General features: G+C 35.6%; 1 protein-coding gene across 1 annotated transcript in view; it reads right to left on the reverse strand.

Moving 5' to 3' along the window:
- Positions 1 to 15,381, reverse strand: part of SLC41A2 (solute carrier family 41 member 2) — a 55,147-nt gene that overhangs the window by 21,065 nt on the left and 18,701 nt on the right. Inside the window, exons 6-8 of the mRNA XM_075075357.1 lie at positions 14,451 to 14,597; positions 5,284 to 5,431; positions 4,639 to 4,718 (exon numbers count right to left, since the gene is read on the reverse strand). Of these exons, the coding sequence (XP_074931458.1) occupies positions 4,639 to 4,718; positions 5,284 to 5,431; positions 14,451 to 14,597 (375 nt within the window). The remainder of the gene's footprint in view (positions 1 to 4,638; positions 4,719 to 5,283; positions 5,432 to 14,450; positions 14,598 to 15,381) is intronic.

A 15,381-nucleotide genomic window follows, 5' to 3' on the forward strand; every position in this document is an offset into this window, starting at 1 on the left:
TTTTTCTACATAAAGCCTGCAAAGTATTTCTGATTTTCAGGTGTTTTCAAAATTAATTTGCGGAACCTCCATTCTATAAAATGTATAAAAATGGGGTAAGTTCTAGCAACATGTTGGTTGTTATGCAGTGACTCCTGAAATGCAAATACTTAGACGATATCTCAAAATGTTTTGTCTAAGCATACAATGAAAATGGAAAGGTAAATGGCTCTATCTGGTAACTGCACCTTAGTTATTTTCTGCTGCATATTCAGACGCATATAGTTGTTTAAGGCATTATCTTTTTTCTGCACAAAAGGAATTCGGCTACTTGAAAATTGCAATTCCTGAGCCAAATTCACCACACTGATGCTGTAAAAGGATTTGCAAATTTTAACCATCTCATGCATTAGAAAACATAAAGATCAACTTGAGTATCTAGGCTGAAGCACAGCCACACCTGGGATTAGTTATTTTATTCAGAACTTCAGTACATCAGGCACAGGCACCTAAATCTCAAGTAGTTTATAAGTATCACAATGGCTAAAACCACAAAATTATTTATTTATTTTTAAAAAGCAGAGTCACAATTTAACCTAACCAACCATAGAATTAAAAATAAGCATTAATCTCAATAAACGCTTTCAACGGGAAAAATGGAAAAGCTGTTGCGAAATACCCCTGGCCACCAGCAGTAAAGCTGACTATAAATGCCTGTCTGCTTAAGAACGATTTTAATATTGCTGGCAAGTATTTGCAGTTATTGTTAATAGGGGCAGGAACCTTTGAGGTTGCTCAAATTCCAGACCAGTATTTCTTAAACCAAAAGATTTATGCCTCCACACTGTAACATATGTGATGAAAGTAACTTGTCTTACATCTAAAGAATATGCAAACTATCTAGACAGGACCAGGTTGAAAGCTACTTAATGGTGCACACAGGAAGCTTAACCTCTGACAACTTTACAGTGTCAGGATTTTGAGATATGGCAACTAGCACTGAAAATAAACAGTGACAGCTTGAAATCCTGGACAAATTTACACTGTCTTCAAATTTTGGCTGGACACAACCCCAACTGGTTACAATATTTCTTTCAGGTTTCCCTGGTTTCCTTCAGGTTTTCTATGTTGTAGGAGCAACAAACTTTAAGGTAAGGGAAAGGAAAAGGCATCTGAAAAGCATTTTGAGGGGAAAACCCTCAGCTCTTTTCACTGCTTAGGCTTACAATGAGAATTCCAAGGCCAGGAAAGCACTGGTAGAGAAAGCTTTCTGCAACACTAATATTTAAAAAGCCATCTGTTAAGTGGTCTGGCACACCTTTTATGTCAGTAAATGAGTGTCAACAGATGTGCTTTTTTAACTGAAAGATTTCCTAAACTCCACTTTACTACACTATACTGGCGAGCAATATCAAAAGGTGCCAGTAGAATTATGAAACTCAGGAGAGGCTAATCTAACAGCAACCAAAAAAATTCTCCTACCTACAATTTCCTTTTCCAGGAGGTGTACCATAAAACAGGCCCACTCCGCATCCTCCACACAGAACATATTTTCTCTATATTTTCCAATAGAAATGCCTCTGTCCCTAGAATTCTGAGGGTTAGCACACGCACATACAACACTTACATATTACTCCCCTCTGCTTTTTTGTGGATGAGGGAAAACCAGAATTCTGTACTGCTTCTGTTGTTGCCGAGTGGCGCTGCAAAAACATTATCATTATTGGTAGAAACAGGCCATGGGCCTTTGGCTAATCTTTCCATATGCTACAGTTGCAAGACTCTACTCTTGGCCTGTTAGACTTGCTGTGAGCTTGTTAGGAGCTCCAAAATAGAGCTTGGCATGAGGTTTCCCTTCTAACAATGTAGAGTTTGAGTTTGGGATAATAGCAAAGGTCCTGAAAATATGGACACAGGACTATAACTAACTCACTGATTGTCCATTACTAGCCACTGAAGAAGTTTAAACTTTGAGAGCTGGGAAAAGACTGCTTTATGCATAATAAGAAAAGAAGGAGCTAAGCATGGAAAATCCAGATGAGCAACAGAGTAAGGCGCCTGGTGTGGCTTGGAAAATAACATGCTCAGATATTGCACAGTAGTCCAGGGCAGATGACGAAGGCTAAGAACAGTCTAGAAATACAAAACTTCTTATGAAAAGGCAACATTTTGAATGCGGTGGTACAATCACCACAGGAATCATCACCACAGAACCACTGTGGAACTGCCACAGCTACAAGCATGCCTTTTGCTGTCCCTGCCTTCTCGAAGGACTCTGTCTTTCCCTGTCTGCTCCAATAGCCCCAGCTTTCCCTCTCTTCCACATGCCTAATTCTTCAAGGATCTTTTGACCTGCCAGATGATTGTCCAGGGCTATGTACAGCTTTTGGCTAGTTCTTTTTCTATAAAGATTGTTCAAAAGAATGTATGAACACTGCCTTAACTCTGCGATAAACTTATGAAAGAAAATAAGAAAAAATAAGAAACATGAGGCCTTGAGAAAGGTGTGTATCCCTGAGAGCTGTATCCATAGTAGGTGGCAAGTCCAGAATAAGTGAGTCCATAGAGAATAAGTGAGTCTACGGAGAAAATCCAGAAGTATTCTGGTACTGTACTGGAGCAGTAATATAAGGCTACAGGGAAACAGTAAGAAATAATCACCAGACAGTCGTTGGCTTTTGTAATCAAGGGATGTCATCTAGGAAAGCAGGACCACTGGTAAGAGTAGTGGTTTGGGTACACCTGCCTAAAAAGAAAAAACAGCCACCTTCTCTTAGGAAGCAAATCCAGGGGGTTACCAAAAAGGACTATTTTAAGAAAAGCTACAGATATAAAGCAGAAAAAGGTTGAAGACCAACATGTCTGCCCTGCTTTTTGGGTATCTGGAAATCAAAACAGAAACACAAAAGGTAGATACAAGTACTTGCAATTTCGAATTAATACAAAGGCAAGGCACAGGCAAGGAAGCATAAAGGCTGAAGTGTAAAAATTAATTACAGTTAGCAAGGAGCACAAGTAGCAACACAGAAATGCTTCATATTAAAAGTAAGAATGAAGAACATACTGGACCTTAAAGTGAAAGAAGAGCAAGCAACCTGCTCTAGAAGACTGAAATACTCAGTTCATTTTTTCTACTGCCTTCATAAAAATGGTGATATCTGATCACAAACTGATATGTATTAGGGCCCGAGGGAGAGTTAAATGTAGTGCATCCTTAGAGAACTAAATGAACAATCCACGAATTATCAGTGATCATTTTTGCAAACTAATTATCTTGGAGATTAGAGAATACCAGAGGGCTGTAATGGGGAAAACAGAAAATATATCTTGAAAAAGGGCAAAAAAGGATGACCCAGGGAATCTGTATATCAGTGAAATTTATATTCCTACATAAGTATTAGAACAAATTATTAAAAGGACAATTTATAAGCATCTAGAAGATATGAAAGCTGCAAAACAAGAACTAACATGAATTTGCCAAGAACATGCTTTTGTCAAAACAATACGATTTCTTCCTCTAACTGAACAGCTTGCCTAATGGTGTCAGCAATAGATATACTAACTCTCAACTGCAGTAAAGCCTATAAGAATGTTTTGGTGCTATCCTATGCTACATTTCCAGTAGCAATGCCTGGAAAATTAATTATGCAGGGCAATGTGATTCAAAATTAAAACTCTGCGTCCATATTACCATTTTGTTATGAAGGTGGAAAACAAGTGGTCATAATTCACTTAAGTGATAGCTTAGAAAACAGAAAGAATATAACCATATGGAATTTGCAAAGGCCAAGTTATGCCAAAAGCACTTTGAAAGTCAAAAATTAGAAGTCAGAATCATCTTGGTAATTGGAGAAATGGTTTAAAAACCAACAATATATAAAAGCGCAAAATAATATAAGAAATCAAATGGACAAATACAAAAGGGGAAAAGAACAGATAGGCAACAATACAGTGGGAACAGATAGAGTGATTTTAATTACTGCAAACTAAATATGTATCAACCCTGTGACACTGTAGGAAAAAAAAAGCATTTTCATACTGCATCAGTCTAATAAGATATTAACTGTTCTTATAAAATTTACCTTGTTGTCATCATTAGAAGATAGAACACTTAACTTATGGACAAAATTTTTCACAAATACATGTTTATATACCTGGAAAGCGCATACCAAGCATGGGAAACAACACACATTTTTCTTGACAATATATTTACTTGCCTGTAGCAGCCCTGTTAGTTCTTATATCAACGCATATTACATTTAAATAGTAAATTACTGTTTTGAAAATTTGTCCTTGGACAATCATAAGAAAATCCTTGAAATAAATTTTTATCTACATTTTCCTCAGCCATAACCATTTTCAGTGTAATATTTGATCATTTAATATTTTAATATACTACTTCAATATTTATACTTTCAGTTTCTTAATGCATACTTTAGGATCCTCCTCATGTTCTCTATCACGTTTTAACGGTTGTAGTAAATAAGGTTGGGAAGCACTCCTTAGGTGTTCAAATAAACAACTGTTGACATTAAAATCAAAACTTGAAATTAATATACCAAATACTAATTAACATAACAGAAATTTACTGTAATAGACTTTTCTCAGACCAAGGTATATCAATTGATACATAGTAACATAATCTTGGCAGAGTCTTACCATTTATTACTGGGGTATAAACAACAATTCCAACTAAGTTAGGATCAGATACAGTTGTGTCCAGAATAAGGCCACCAATACTGAAAAACAAGGTACAATATTTAGAATAAGGCGAGCACTTTCATCAGTTAAGATTGCTAAAAGAGTTTTTAAATACGTGTTAGAACATCTTTAAGCCACAATATTCTTCTCAATTAATCTTCCCCCCCACACCATTACCTCATTCTCAGCTACAGACTAACATCACTATGGTTATTTATATATTAAGATTGACTTATTGCAAAGAAAAGACCACAGAAATTCAGCCAATCACTCCACTTTTAAGAATCATGGTCTTCATTTGACTAAATAATCTCTCAGAATTGTGTGCAATCTTGACTGGAAACTGCCGGAGATGAATAGCTCACCATTTCCTTCATTAGATACAGCACGCTTCGGCTCAGTTTTCACAGGCTACCGCTGCCTCCCCCAACTCATTCCCACTTGTGACTTAACTTTGTAACTTCCTTATTTTGGTAAGATAAACGTGTATTCACACCTTACATTCTAGAGGCTCCTTGAATGTTTTTTTTAAGTACAATCAGGTGTTAGATAAGATATATAGAGACACAGGGTGACTATCAAGACGAAGCAAGACAGACTTACCTGCTTATAACCATGGCAGTTATAACAGGCTCCCATCCTGAATGGAGAACAGTTCTGGTAGCTGGATGTTTGGCAGCTATGACAATCCCCATCGGAGTCAGAGCCAAAAAAAAGGCACCAACCAAAGGAGATACATAGTAATATGTCTCTAAAATAATAATATAGAAAAAACAAAAAAGCCTGTTTTATTTTCAAGACATTCCTATAAGTTTTTCCTAATTTAGAATTCCAAAATAAATTATAATCTACATCATGCAGCTGAGGAATTTGAATAGTCTTTATCACCGCTGTACCTAAAGTTTCAACTACTGCACTAAACAAGACGGTTAACATCTGCCATCTGTGATCACTGTCTCCTGTCTTCTTAAGGGCAGAATGCTCTGTGCAAAGTAGGAATTTTGAAGAGGAGTTTTGTATGATGCTTTATGATAAAAAATGCAATAAGGATGCAGAATATAAAACATTATTTTGTAACATATCTACTAAAAAAAAAGAAACTGAATATATTGAAAATGCATTTATATACAAATTCATAGCATATGTACAGCCCCTTCTTTCCAAAGCACAGATAATATGGTAGTCTTCCCAGAAATAGCATATCTAAAATGATGGAAGCACAACATATAATGTTGAGACATTTATATCAGTAGCTCAGTTATTTTATCTGAGTCTGAAAATTCAGTCACGATTTTGCTGCTTACACCTATCCATCAGAACTGCCTCCACAGAAAGAATACTACTTTTTTTGGATTACTTGATCCACACAGAAGCTGTTACAGTGATCCAAAACTTCCTAATTCAAGAGTGAGGTAAATAATGGAAACATTATCCTCACGTCAAATATATATAAATAAAAACTATGCAAACATTCCACTTTTAAATATACTTAGTTTTATGAGGAATGTGGTTGGTCATATATTTAAAGTTAAATTCATTTTGTCTAAACTTTCAGAATTTGGACAAGTTTTAATGCAAAATACATTCTAAATTAACAGATCAAAGTAGTTGGTGTAGAACACAAACACTTTACCAAATAAGAATATTTAGTATATAGAAAAGTATTCTCACCCAAGTATTATGGCTTACTACAAAGACCGAAAATTCAAGCAATTACTGCTTTGATATTATCTTGGTGGAGCTAAAATTACTCCTGGAAGAATTGCTGTAATGTTTTCAGAAATTACTATCCTTCTGCATTAACTGGTAACATCCTCTGCAGCACAGCCAGCAAAAAAGATAGTAAGATACCTTTCACTGTGTAAGCCAGAAGTAGAAAGCTATGAGAATGAGAAAAAGCCCAAAGGAGAGTTAATTTTTTCCCTTCGTTTTCTAACTATTCTACAGTATATTATTGCCTTCTTCCTTGGTGGTGCCTTTTTTCCTCCTTTCTCCTCTTTCTGTGAACTAAGAGGTGGGCCCAACGTAAAGAGTTAGTACTCAAAAGAGTACCCACAACACATGATACCTTTATTTGACAATTATAGTTTTGTTTTATCAAACTGAATAAAAAAGACAAAAATGTACTGATGTAAAGTTCTTGAACTACTTACTGCCCAGAGAAATGCATCCTTCCCTCCACTTACAATGAAGAAAGGTCCCTGTGCGCATTAAAATTGGTCACATGGAAAGGCATCATTCATTCTACATCTATTTATTTAAAAATTTGAAACTTCCTTCCTTTCTCCCCCCCTTTTTTTTTTTGTCCCTAAGACATAAATCATACTCTATTCCTGCTACTTTTTCTTCCTCCTTCTCTTGTCTGTTCATTTCATATGGAACCAAGGTGAGGCATTAGCATGTACCAGACAACCAATAACTTTTAAAGGTCAGAATGAGAGAATAGCTCTAATATAGTATATTTAGTAAAATACGACAGGGCACAAAATAAGTTCCAAGTCTTTGTCACAATTTTGGAGAGGTTGCCATTTTTACTAAAAGGTAAAGTCTGCTGGTCAGCAAAGATCCTCTGTTGCAAACAAACATTGAACAGCAAAATACAGATGCAATGGTGAGCATTACCCTAATTAATCACTATTTTAAAAAAGTCTTTCACTTGTACATCATCAATTAACCCACTGTACTCTTTATTACAGGACTTCTATCAACACAGGAAAGGACATTGAAGTTCAAAAAGTATGCCTTTTACAGTAATTTATTTTTTAATCCCACTAAAAACTTAAAGAACTTGTTAAAATGTGTTCAAGAAAAAACGGAGCGTATTTAACTATCTGCACCAGTCTCCAAGCTTGGAGAGCTACTCCAAGAATGTAGTCCAAGAGTTACAAAGAACACTTAAAATACTTAAAGTATATCATATAATTCCTTTCTTCTGGGGGAAAAAAAAAAGCACACATAGATAAAACTGAAATCAGTCCAGCAAATGAACAATGAATACTAACCAAGAATTATTTAATAGGTAACTTCTAAATAATTAATAACTATGTAGAATATAAAATATACATAAACATACATCATCCTGTCACAGAAATGTTTTCTAAGAAGTTTAAAAAAATGGAAAAAATACGAGAAGACAATCTCGCTAGTGTATAACGATTCATGAATTATAACCAAACCAAATATAATTTATATCTGCAGTGCATTTCAGAAGGCAGGAAGTAGCCAGAAGCAAGGGCACCTTTACAAATCTTAGAAAACATGGCTAACCCAGAGCTGATTATCGAACTTTTCACTAGTTGAATTCAACATATTTTAAGTCAGTTAACAGCAACTACAGGAAAAAAGGAAATATGCATCCATAAAATGACACAAGCTGTCATTTTTACAGCAAAGCAAAAGTTAGACAAACTTTCAAGAGGATGAATATGTGTTTTATAGCAATAAAATCAAAGTGCATAGTGATTAAAAAAAGACAATGATATGACACAAAATGCAACCAGTGGATTTTTTTACACACTAAGATAGGACTTTCAAGACTGCTCAGCAACGGCTTACTTTTGTTCCTCTGAGTGATTAGCAAGGGAGGGGAGTTAATTTTTTTGGCCTTATTGTTCAATATTTTAGTATATATAAACATCTTAATTTCACTGTGGAGAAAAGTGTAGAGAAAACTTACAAAATGGGTCTTATACACAAGTTTTTAAATAGAGTTGGGCATAAACTGGGTTATAAAGGCTACCCCGTTGTTGCAATACTGTCATAAGTTTCTTCTTGAAAAGAACAAAAGCCAGGAGTGGCTTTCAGGAGCGGGGGATTTCCAAGGACAGGACACAGACAGATCTTAGATTCTTTTGTTTAAAAACCTTCTGCTATGATAATATACTAGCACTTTATTGGGATTCTCTGTTCTAAAGTGCTAGAGGGAATGATAAATAAACAAATAAATAGGCCACCAGCCATCCCCATGCTGCTAAACAAGCAGGAAATCAGGTATATGTATTGATCTGTTTACAAGTTTTAGACCAGACAACTGAAATTCACCCTGGCCAGGTTTTTTTAAGGCAAAGATGATGTAAAAATTAAGGCAAGGCAGCTGCTCCCTACCAGAACTTCAAATTCTACTGCCTGTCTATCAAGTTAAATTAAAAACACAACTATAGAGCAATTAATAGTTTAGAATTATATTACAGAATCTGTCACAAGTGAACAACAATAGATGACAGTTACCTACAGGGCCTGTGAAACTACTCACTTAGCTCCATCAACTCCAGTCTAACTCTTGGGAACACAGTTTTTTTTGTTGGGTTTTGGTTTTTTTTAGCTATGGGAGACTCTACCTGTAGAATACCTTACTATAAGAATCTAAAAAGATGTTAACCTTGAGATGCATCTTTTAAGGAAAGGTGGGACATCTTCCTCTTCATACTTAATACACAGAAGAAGAAAATGTATTCTGCAATAGCTGGAGAATGGGAAGAGGAAATAAATGAGCTGTCTTTTAGGGCTCAGTTCACTCCAACTTTGATAGGTTTATAGCAGGTAGCTTGCATGGTAAAAGGAATCGTGTTCAACCTGTCTTTGCTATAGAATTTGTACCATCCAACAGTGGAAGATCAACCCCTAAAAGCGCTCAACTTCTCAATGAACTTCTGACTGTGACCTGAAATTAAAAATGAAGGAGGGAACAGAAAAGAGACAAGGTTCTCATTTGGGTCCTTACTGATCTTCATTCACTTTAAGCCCTCATCCCTTTAGTAAACAGTGATATAAATTAATCTTCTAGTTCAGAGAACTCAGATGCTTAATGTTTTACTCCTTGTGCAGGGCATCTGCTGTGAAATACCGTTCAGTGCAGTGCCAACGAAAACAATGCAATCTCTAGTAGGAAAAAGAGGCAAATTGGAAATATACTACTTCGAAGCAACTGATAGGAACCTGAAAATAATAATGTGAATCACACAATTTGTCTTCTCAACCCAGACCAAACATACATGAGAGATTAATGCATATATTTAACTACGCTCTGTGAGAAAAAAGAAAAGCTTTGAATGAAGTATTCAGATCATTACTGACAAATGACAAGCAACATGAACCTCCACATTTAATATACTGGGTCTTTCTATTCCAGAGCATTCCCCGTTTTCTGATCGAGGAACTGGAGTTGGGCCCAGCGACAGTCCTGGGGAGCCCTCTAGTGCTTTACCCAGCGAGTTAACAACAATTCATAGACACAGTTCTTTTAAGGGAATTATTAAGGCAGAAAGAACTGTTAACCTTTTGCTATTTAAATCCCCATGTTTCATGCCTTTGCCATTATTTTTAAAACAATGAGGTGAACTTTTAAGAAATTATATATATGATGGTGGCCAAACAAGATGTTTCATTTGGCCCTAGCCTAGGTAAAAACATTACAGTTCTTTTTCCCTGCCTCTTCTGGGTATGCCATGAAGCATCATATCAAACCAAAGGCTGAGCACAGGTGTACAACGGTTACAGACAAGCATAAAGTGTCTACATAAATCATTTCCACCCTTCCAGTCTCTTTATATGAAAACAACTCTTCCCACACAGAGAGAAGCGAGGAATTTACACCTTTGTTTCAGTACATTTAAGTAGTTGAGCTAATAAATCATAGGGAAAAATAGTTAATTCAGAATACAGTTCAGAGGTGAATCCCAGCCACTTCATTACTAGCCTATAAACTGTGGGTTTCTTTATAACATTTCCATTTTGCTTGTTATTCTAGCATTGGGAAACCAGGGAAACAACAGAAAGAATGTAAGAACATCTCTGGTGGGTGAGGCCAAAGGTTTCATCTAGTCCAGTATCCTGTGTCTGACTATGGTCAACAGTTCAGGCTTGTGGAAAGAAGAAAAGAAAATTACAAGTTTAGAGTGATGCTTCTTCCAGTGTGCTCTGCCAGCTTCTGCTGCTGTTTGCTTCAGGGATTGCATCATTCAAGTTTCTGTCTGCACCTGCCTGTTCAATACTCTTCAATGGATTCTTCTCTGATTAATGTATCCAAATACTTTTCTAAAATCACTTTGGTCCTCATAATATATCATGGCAGTAAGTTCTACACCCCAATCACATATTGTGTAAAAAGTTCCTTAATTTTTTTTTTAACCTGTTGCCTAATCATTTTCTGAATGCCTCTTCCCTGCCATTCATAACTTTATATACCTCTCCTGAGCTGAGGCTACTCCACACTTTTATTCCTTGTTACTATTTCATAGTTCAAATACATGCATCTTGGAAATAACACATTTCCAAGGGCTTTGTGGTATGTTCTTACTTTAGAAAGGCTCTGTTTCCTAAAAGAAAGAAATACAAAGATAGTAAAAAAAGAAAAAAAGCAGAAGCGTCCATTTTAGCAGTAACTAGATAATTACATGTATCACCAAAACAGAATTATTTCCAGAAGATCATATAGAAAATGGGAGTAGCTCTTAGAGGCGTACTTGAGCCTTCCCACTACGCATGTGTGGGATCTGCTTTTCAGCTGCAGTGGCTGACTAAAATGTCAGTGGCCATGACAGCTGAAAAAGGATCAGTTCAAACTGGCCCTACTTCTTTTTTTATTCCTCTGAAATACATTAGGCCATCTGTGACTGGAGGTGTAAATTTCTGGAAATATGTGTAAGGAAGAAAGAAGACCAAGTTTCTTTCCCCACCTTCTTGCTGGTGTTGCGTGGTTTTTGTTTAGGTTTTTTTCAGATTTAAAAAAAAGAAAAAAAAGAAGGCATGTTTTAGGAGAAATTGAAATAATAGTAGTAATTAGTTACTCCTTTAAAAAAAAGAATCATATTATTTGTAATTTATATAAAGCATGGGAAACAGTATTAGATATATTCACAAAATAGTATATGTCATTTATTTACAAATGACAAATGTAGCTACAATTAAAATAACAGCACATGTAACTAAGTTTTGCCTGTGGCCACAATTAAAAAAAGTTGGAAAGGAGTAGAGGAAACTGTTTAAAACCAGCAAGCCTCAGTATTAATGACTTACTGTCTTTGAGTCATATGGGTTCAACTTAGGCAATTATATAGAGAATATTGCAGTGCAAATACATAAGAAACTATTATTTGTAGGGAAAAGATTTAGGAAACAAATTAAGAATCACTGGCCTATTCATTACAATGAAGTAACCCTTGCACCAAACCTAATCTCAGTGTTAACCCAAATTTGGCAACCTCTTCCAACACCACACCCACCCAGATAGCTAGTATATGCCAACAATCCTAGCTACCTCTCTCCTAGCTAACTACTTTCCATCCAGCTGGTATACCAATTTCCCTGGCACTTCATTGACTAGCATAAACCCTAATTTTGAATCGAATTCCAAATAAACATATCCATTGTTGGGACCTGAAATCTATTTTAAGCAGAATAACCCAATGTTCCAGCCTAGTAAGACTTCTGGGCATAGCAATGAATCTAGAAAAACAGTCTCTAATGAGCTAAATTCTAATTATTATCCCAGTCCTAGCATTAGCTAGAGACACCAAAATTCAGTACAACAAAGGCTTCCTCTCTGTTCTACTCATCAGAAGAAAAGAAACGAGAGGTTAAAAAATCTTTACTAATTTTCTTTTCACTGTAATTCTATCAACTTCCTTAAAAGAAGTATCTAAAGGAAGTATTTGAGAAATAATTTATTAGAACACAATATAAAGTACTTAAATATGGTTATGAAATAAAAAATACAAGTTTTTTAAAAATATAGCAAATACTAAAAATGCCTGTATTGCACACTGATATATTTAAGCAGACATCCTCTCAACACTTTCTAAATACAAAAAAATCAAATACTGAAAATATAAAATAATGAGTTGAAAACTAAGAAAAAATATGGCAAGTTACACCAAAGTAGCTTGAGTCTTATTAGATACTTCTTCTGACTGATGTTGTAACAGAGACAGAATAGATCAAATTTTGACATAAAAAGGCTTGAACAATGAACATAGATGTGAAGAATATATGTCGTGAGAACAACATGTCTGGTAAAACAATAATAGACAACAAATTTTGGCATGTGGTATACTATACTATAATTGTCTATAATTATGACTTTTAAAACACAATATACTTTAAATAGTTTCTATGGAAGTAGTCAGCTGCAGAAATAATTTGATTTTAAATATGTTCTGAATGTTGTTCTTCTGTTAGAAAATGTTTTCACACTTTTTGTTTCTTCATGGGCGAGATGAAGAAACAGGAAGAAAAAGACTGATTTTTGAGTTCCTCATTCTCATTTTCCAAGGTCACATCTCCTTTGTGACAATCAAGAATTTCATGACATCAGCCATCAGCTGAGCATGCTTCTAATACTAATTATAGACACATTCACTTTTAGCAGACATTGTGATGATGAACCTTCTTCAGTGGTCTGCTCCTTTAAGAGAGTAGGATTTAGACAGTACAGGCCAAGAAATCAGAAAAACAGTTTCAAAGGGACTACAGAAACATGCAAATAACTAGTAGAAGACAAGAATTGCAGGCAGGAAAAAAAGTCATTCATAAGAAAATTAGTTCAGAGCTGCATGTGTAATTCACCTGTTCATAACTATTAGTGGGAAAATACACAAACAGTAAAAAACTGCCATTAAGAAGCCAGACAGAATTCGTGCATGAAGTAGGATTAGATCATTGCCCTCTGCAGTCAGTAGTCAGAGAAGACCTCTCCTTTGGTGCTTAGCTATTCAGAGTGGTTATACATTTTTTCTTCTTTCATGGCAGAACTGCTTTCTGAAGAAGGATACAGCTAAATTTGCAGAATTATGTTTGAAATACAGTCACCAAATTTATAAGACGAAAACACAAGACAGCAGGTCCACTATTTGGAAGAGCTGAAAGTGGTTACTTTACTGAAAAGCAGAAGGAAATGATGGTAAGATCAAGCACAGGGAACAGGAGGGAGACATGGAAGTGTCACACTGTGAGGGAAACAAGAGATGGGAAAGAGCTGAGGAAACCAGTACTGGAAGCTGGAGTAGAGGCGTTGAGGAAACAAGAAGGTATTGCAATGGGAGCTGGAAAGCACTCGGAACAAATCAGAAGGAAACTCATAATAGCCTTTGCATAACTCGTTTAAAAGTCATAGTAATCACAAAGCATAAATCTATCTAAAATTAGGCTTCACTTCTTTGAATACATACTTGTAGACTTGCTATTGCTACTTAGAGTAATTAAATTATTGTTATTTTGATTTCTGGGCATAGCTGCAGCTCAAGATATACTTGAATGGTGTCTAAAACCACACCCTAACAAAAAAAAAAATTCTCAAAGCAGAACTCCCCTCCTAGCAGCTTATCAAGATAGCCAGTTCAACTCCTTCCCCTTAGTGCAAGGGGAGAACAATTCAAAAGGGCCCTGGAGAGCAGATATTTGATTTAGGGATGGGCATTCAAGAAAACTTGGATGAAGACAGCTTCCCTCCCCACACAAGAAAACAGAGTAAATTCAGGAACTACAGTTTCTAATTCACATGTAGACTGACTGTGATGCTATGAGTCTTTTAGATATTAGTAGATTGTGCCAAGGTTGTGGTTAGTGACTGCTATCATTTAAAAAAAAAAAGAAAAAAAATAAAAGAAAGATCACAGCATAACATTGCAACCGAAGATTTACCATTCAATGGTATAAGTGTTGACAGAAAAGTCAAACAGAAAGGTTTTCTAAACCTCTCCCTCCCTGCCTTCTCCCCACCTTCCTAACCCAAAAGCGGTTCCTAGGGAGAAATACACACTTAGAAACATACTTACCAAGGCAAGTATAAAGACCCTGACTTATCCATGCCAGTATTGCAAGAGTGATAAGATCTCCAAAACTTGCTGCTATAGGAGTGGCAACATTGTCAGGATTAATACCAGTCTTCTTTGATCCAACAATAACTCCAACCATTATTATACCTAGATTCAACAAAGACGACAGTACAGTAACCAGATCTACTTTTGTAACTCCACAGAAAATTCCAAGATAATGGCAATTTAAATTTATAAATGAAGTCAGTGCTTTTGTCCCGCGATGATTGTTCTTTCCACCTGATGTCTGTATTTTTAAGTTTTAGCCAGTTTAAGTTTTCGCCAGTTTTAAAAGAACTTTCTGTACAATGAACTATTTTGCCTATGATTAGAATTAGCGTTACTGAAATTGTAAATCAGCCATTCCCTGAAGAAAGAAAATGTGCAGTGTATTATTTCTACACCCTATTAACTTTAGCTGACTGAATTTCAAATTACACTGACCTGAAAACAAGATAAGATTAAATATTTTGACATCTGATATTGTGGAAGGTTTCCAGTCATGGACTTAGCACCAAACATCAAGAAGCTACGCCATAAATTAAAACCAAGACAACATATAAGAATGCGACTTGCTACACAGTTACAAAATTTTTAATTAGAGATGCTGGTTTCTACTTTTTTCCTACAAACAGCAATATTAACTTTTAAAGAGGCATTTCCCTCTGGAATGCAAGTGGCTACTAAAAATAAAATTCATATTGTTATTAACAGATGTCTTTGGCATAACCTGAGTAATTTCCCTCTCATTGTATAATACACATAAGAGCTTCAACTGTGTATACTATCTTTTATGTTCTTTTAAAGAAGTTTTGAAAGATTGGTATTATAATTTTCATGTATTTTAGCAATATTATGTATTGAAGGCTATGTTAGGAGTTCATTTCCAGAG

This window comes from Phalacrocorax aristotelis, chromosome 1, assembly GCF_949628215.1.
Source record: "Phalacrocorax aristotelis chromosome 1, bGulAri2.1, whole genome shotgun sequence".
Taxonomy (NCBI): Eukaryota; Metazoa; Chordata; class Aves; order Suliformes; family Phalacrocoracidae; genus Phalacrocorax; species Phalacrocorax aristotelis.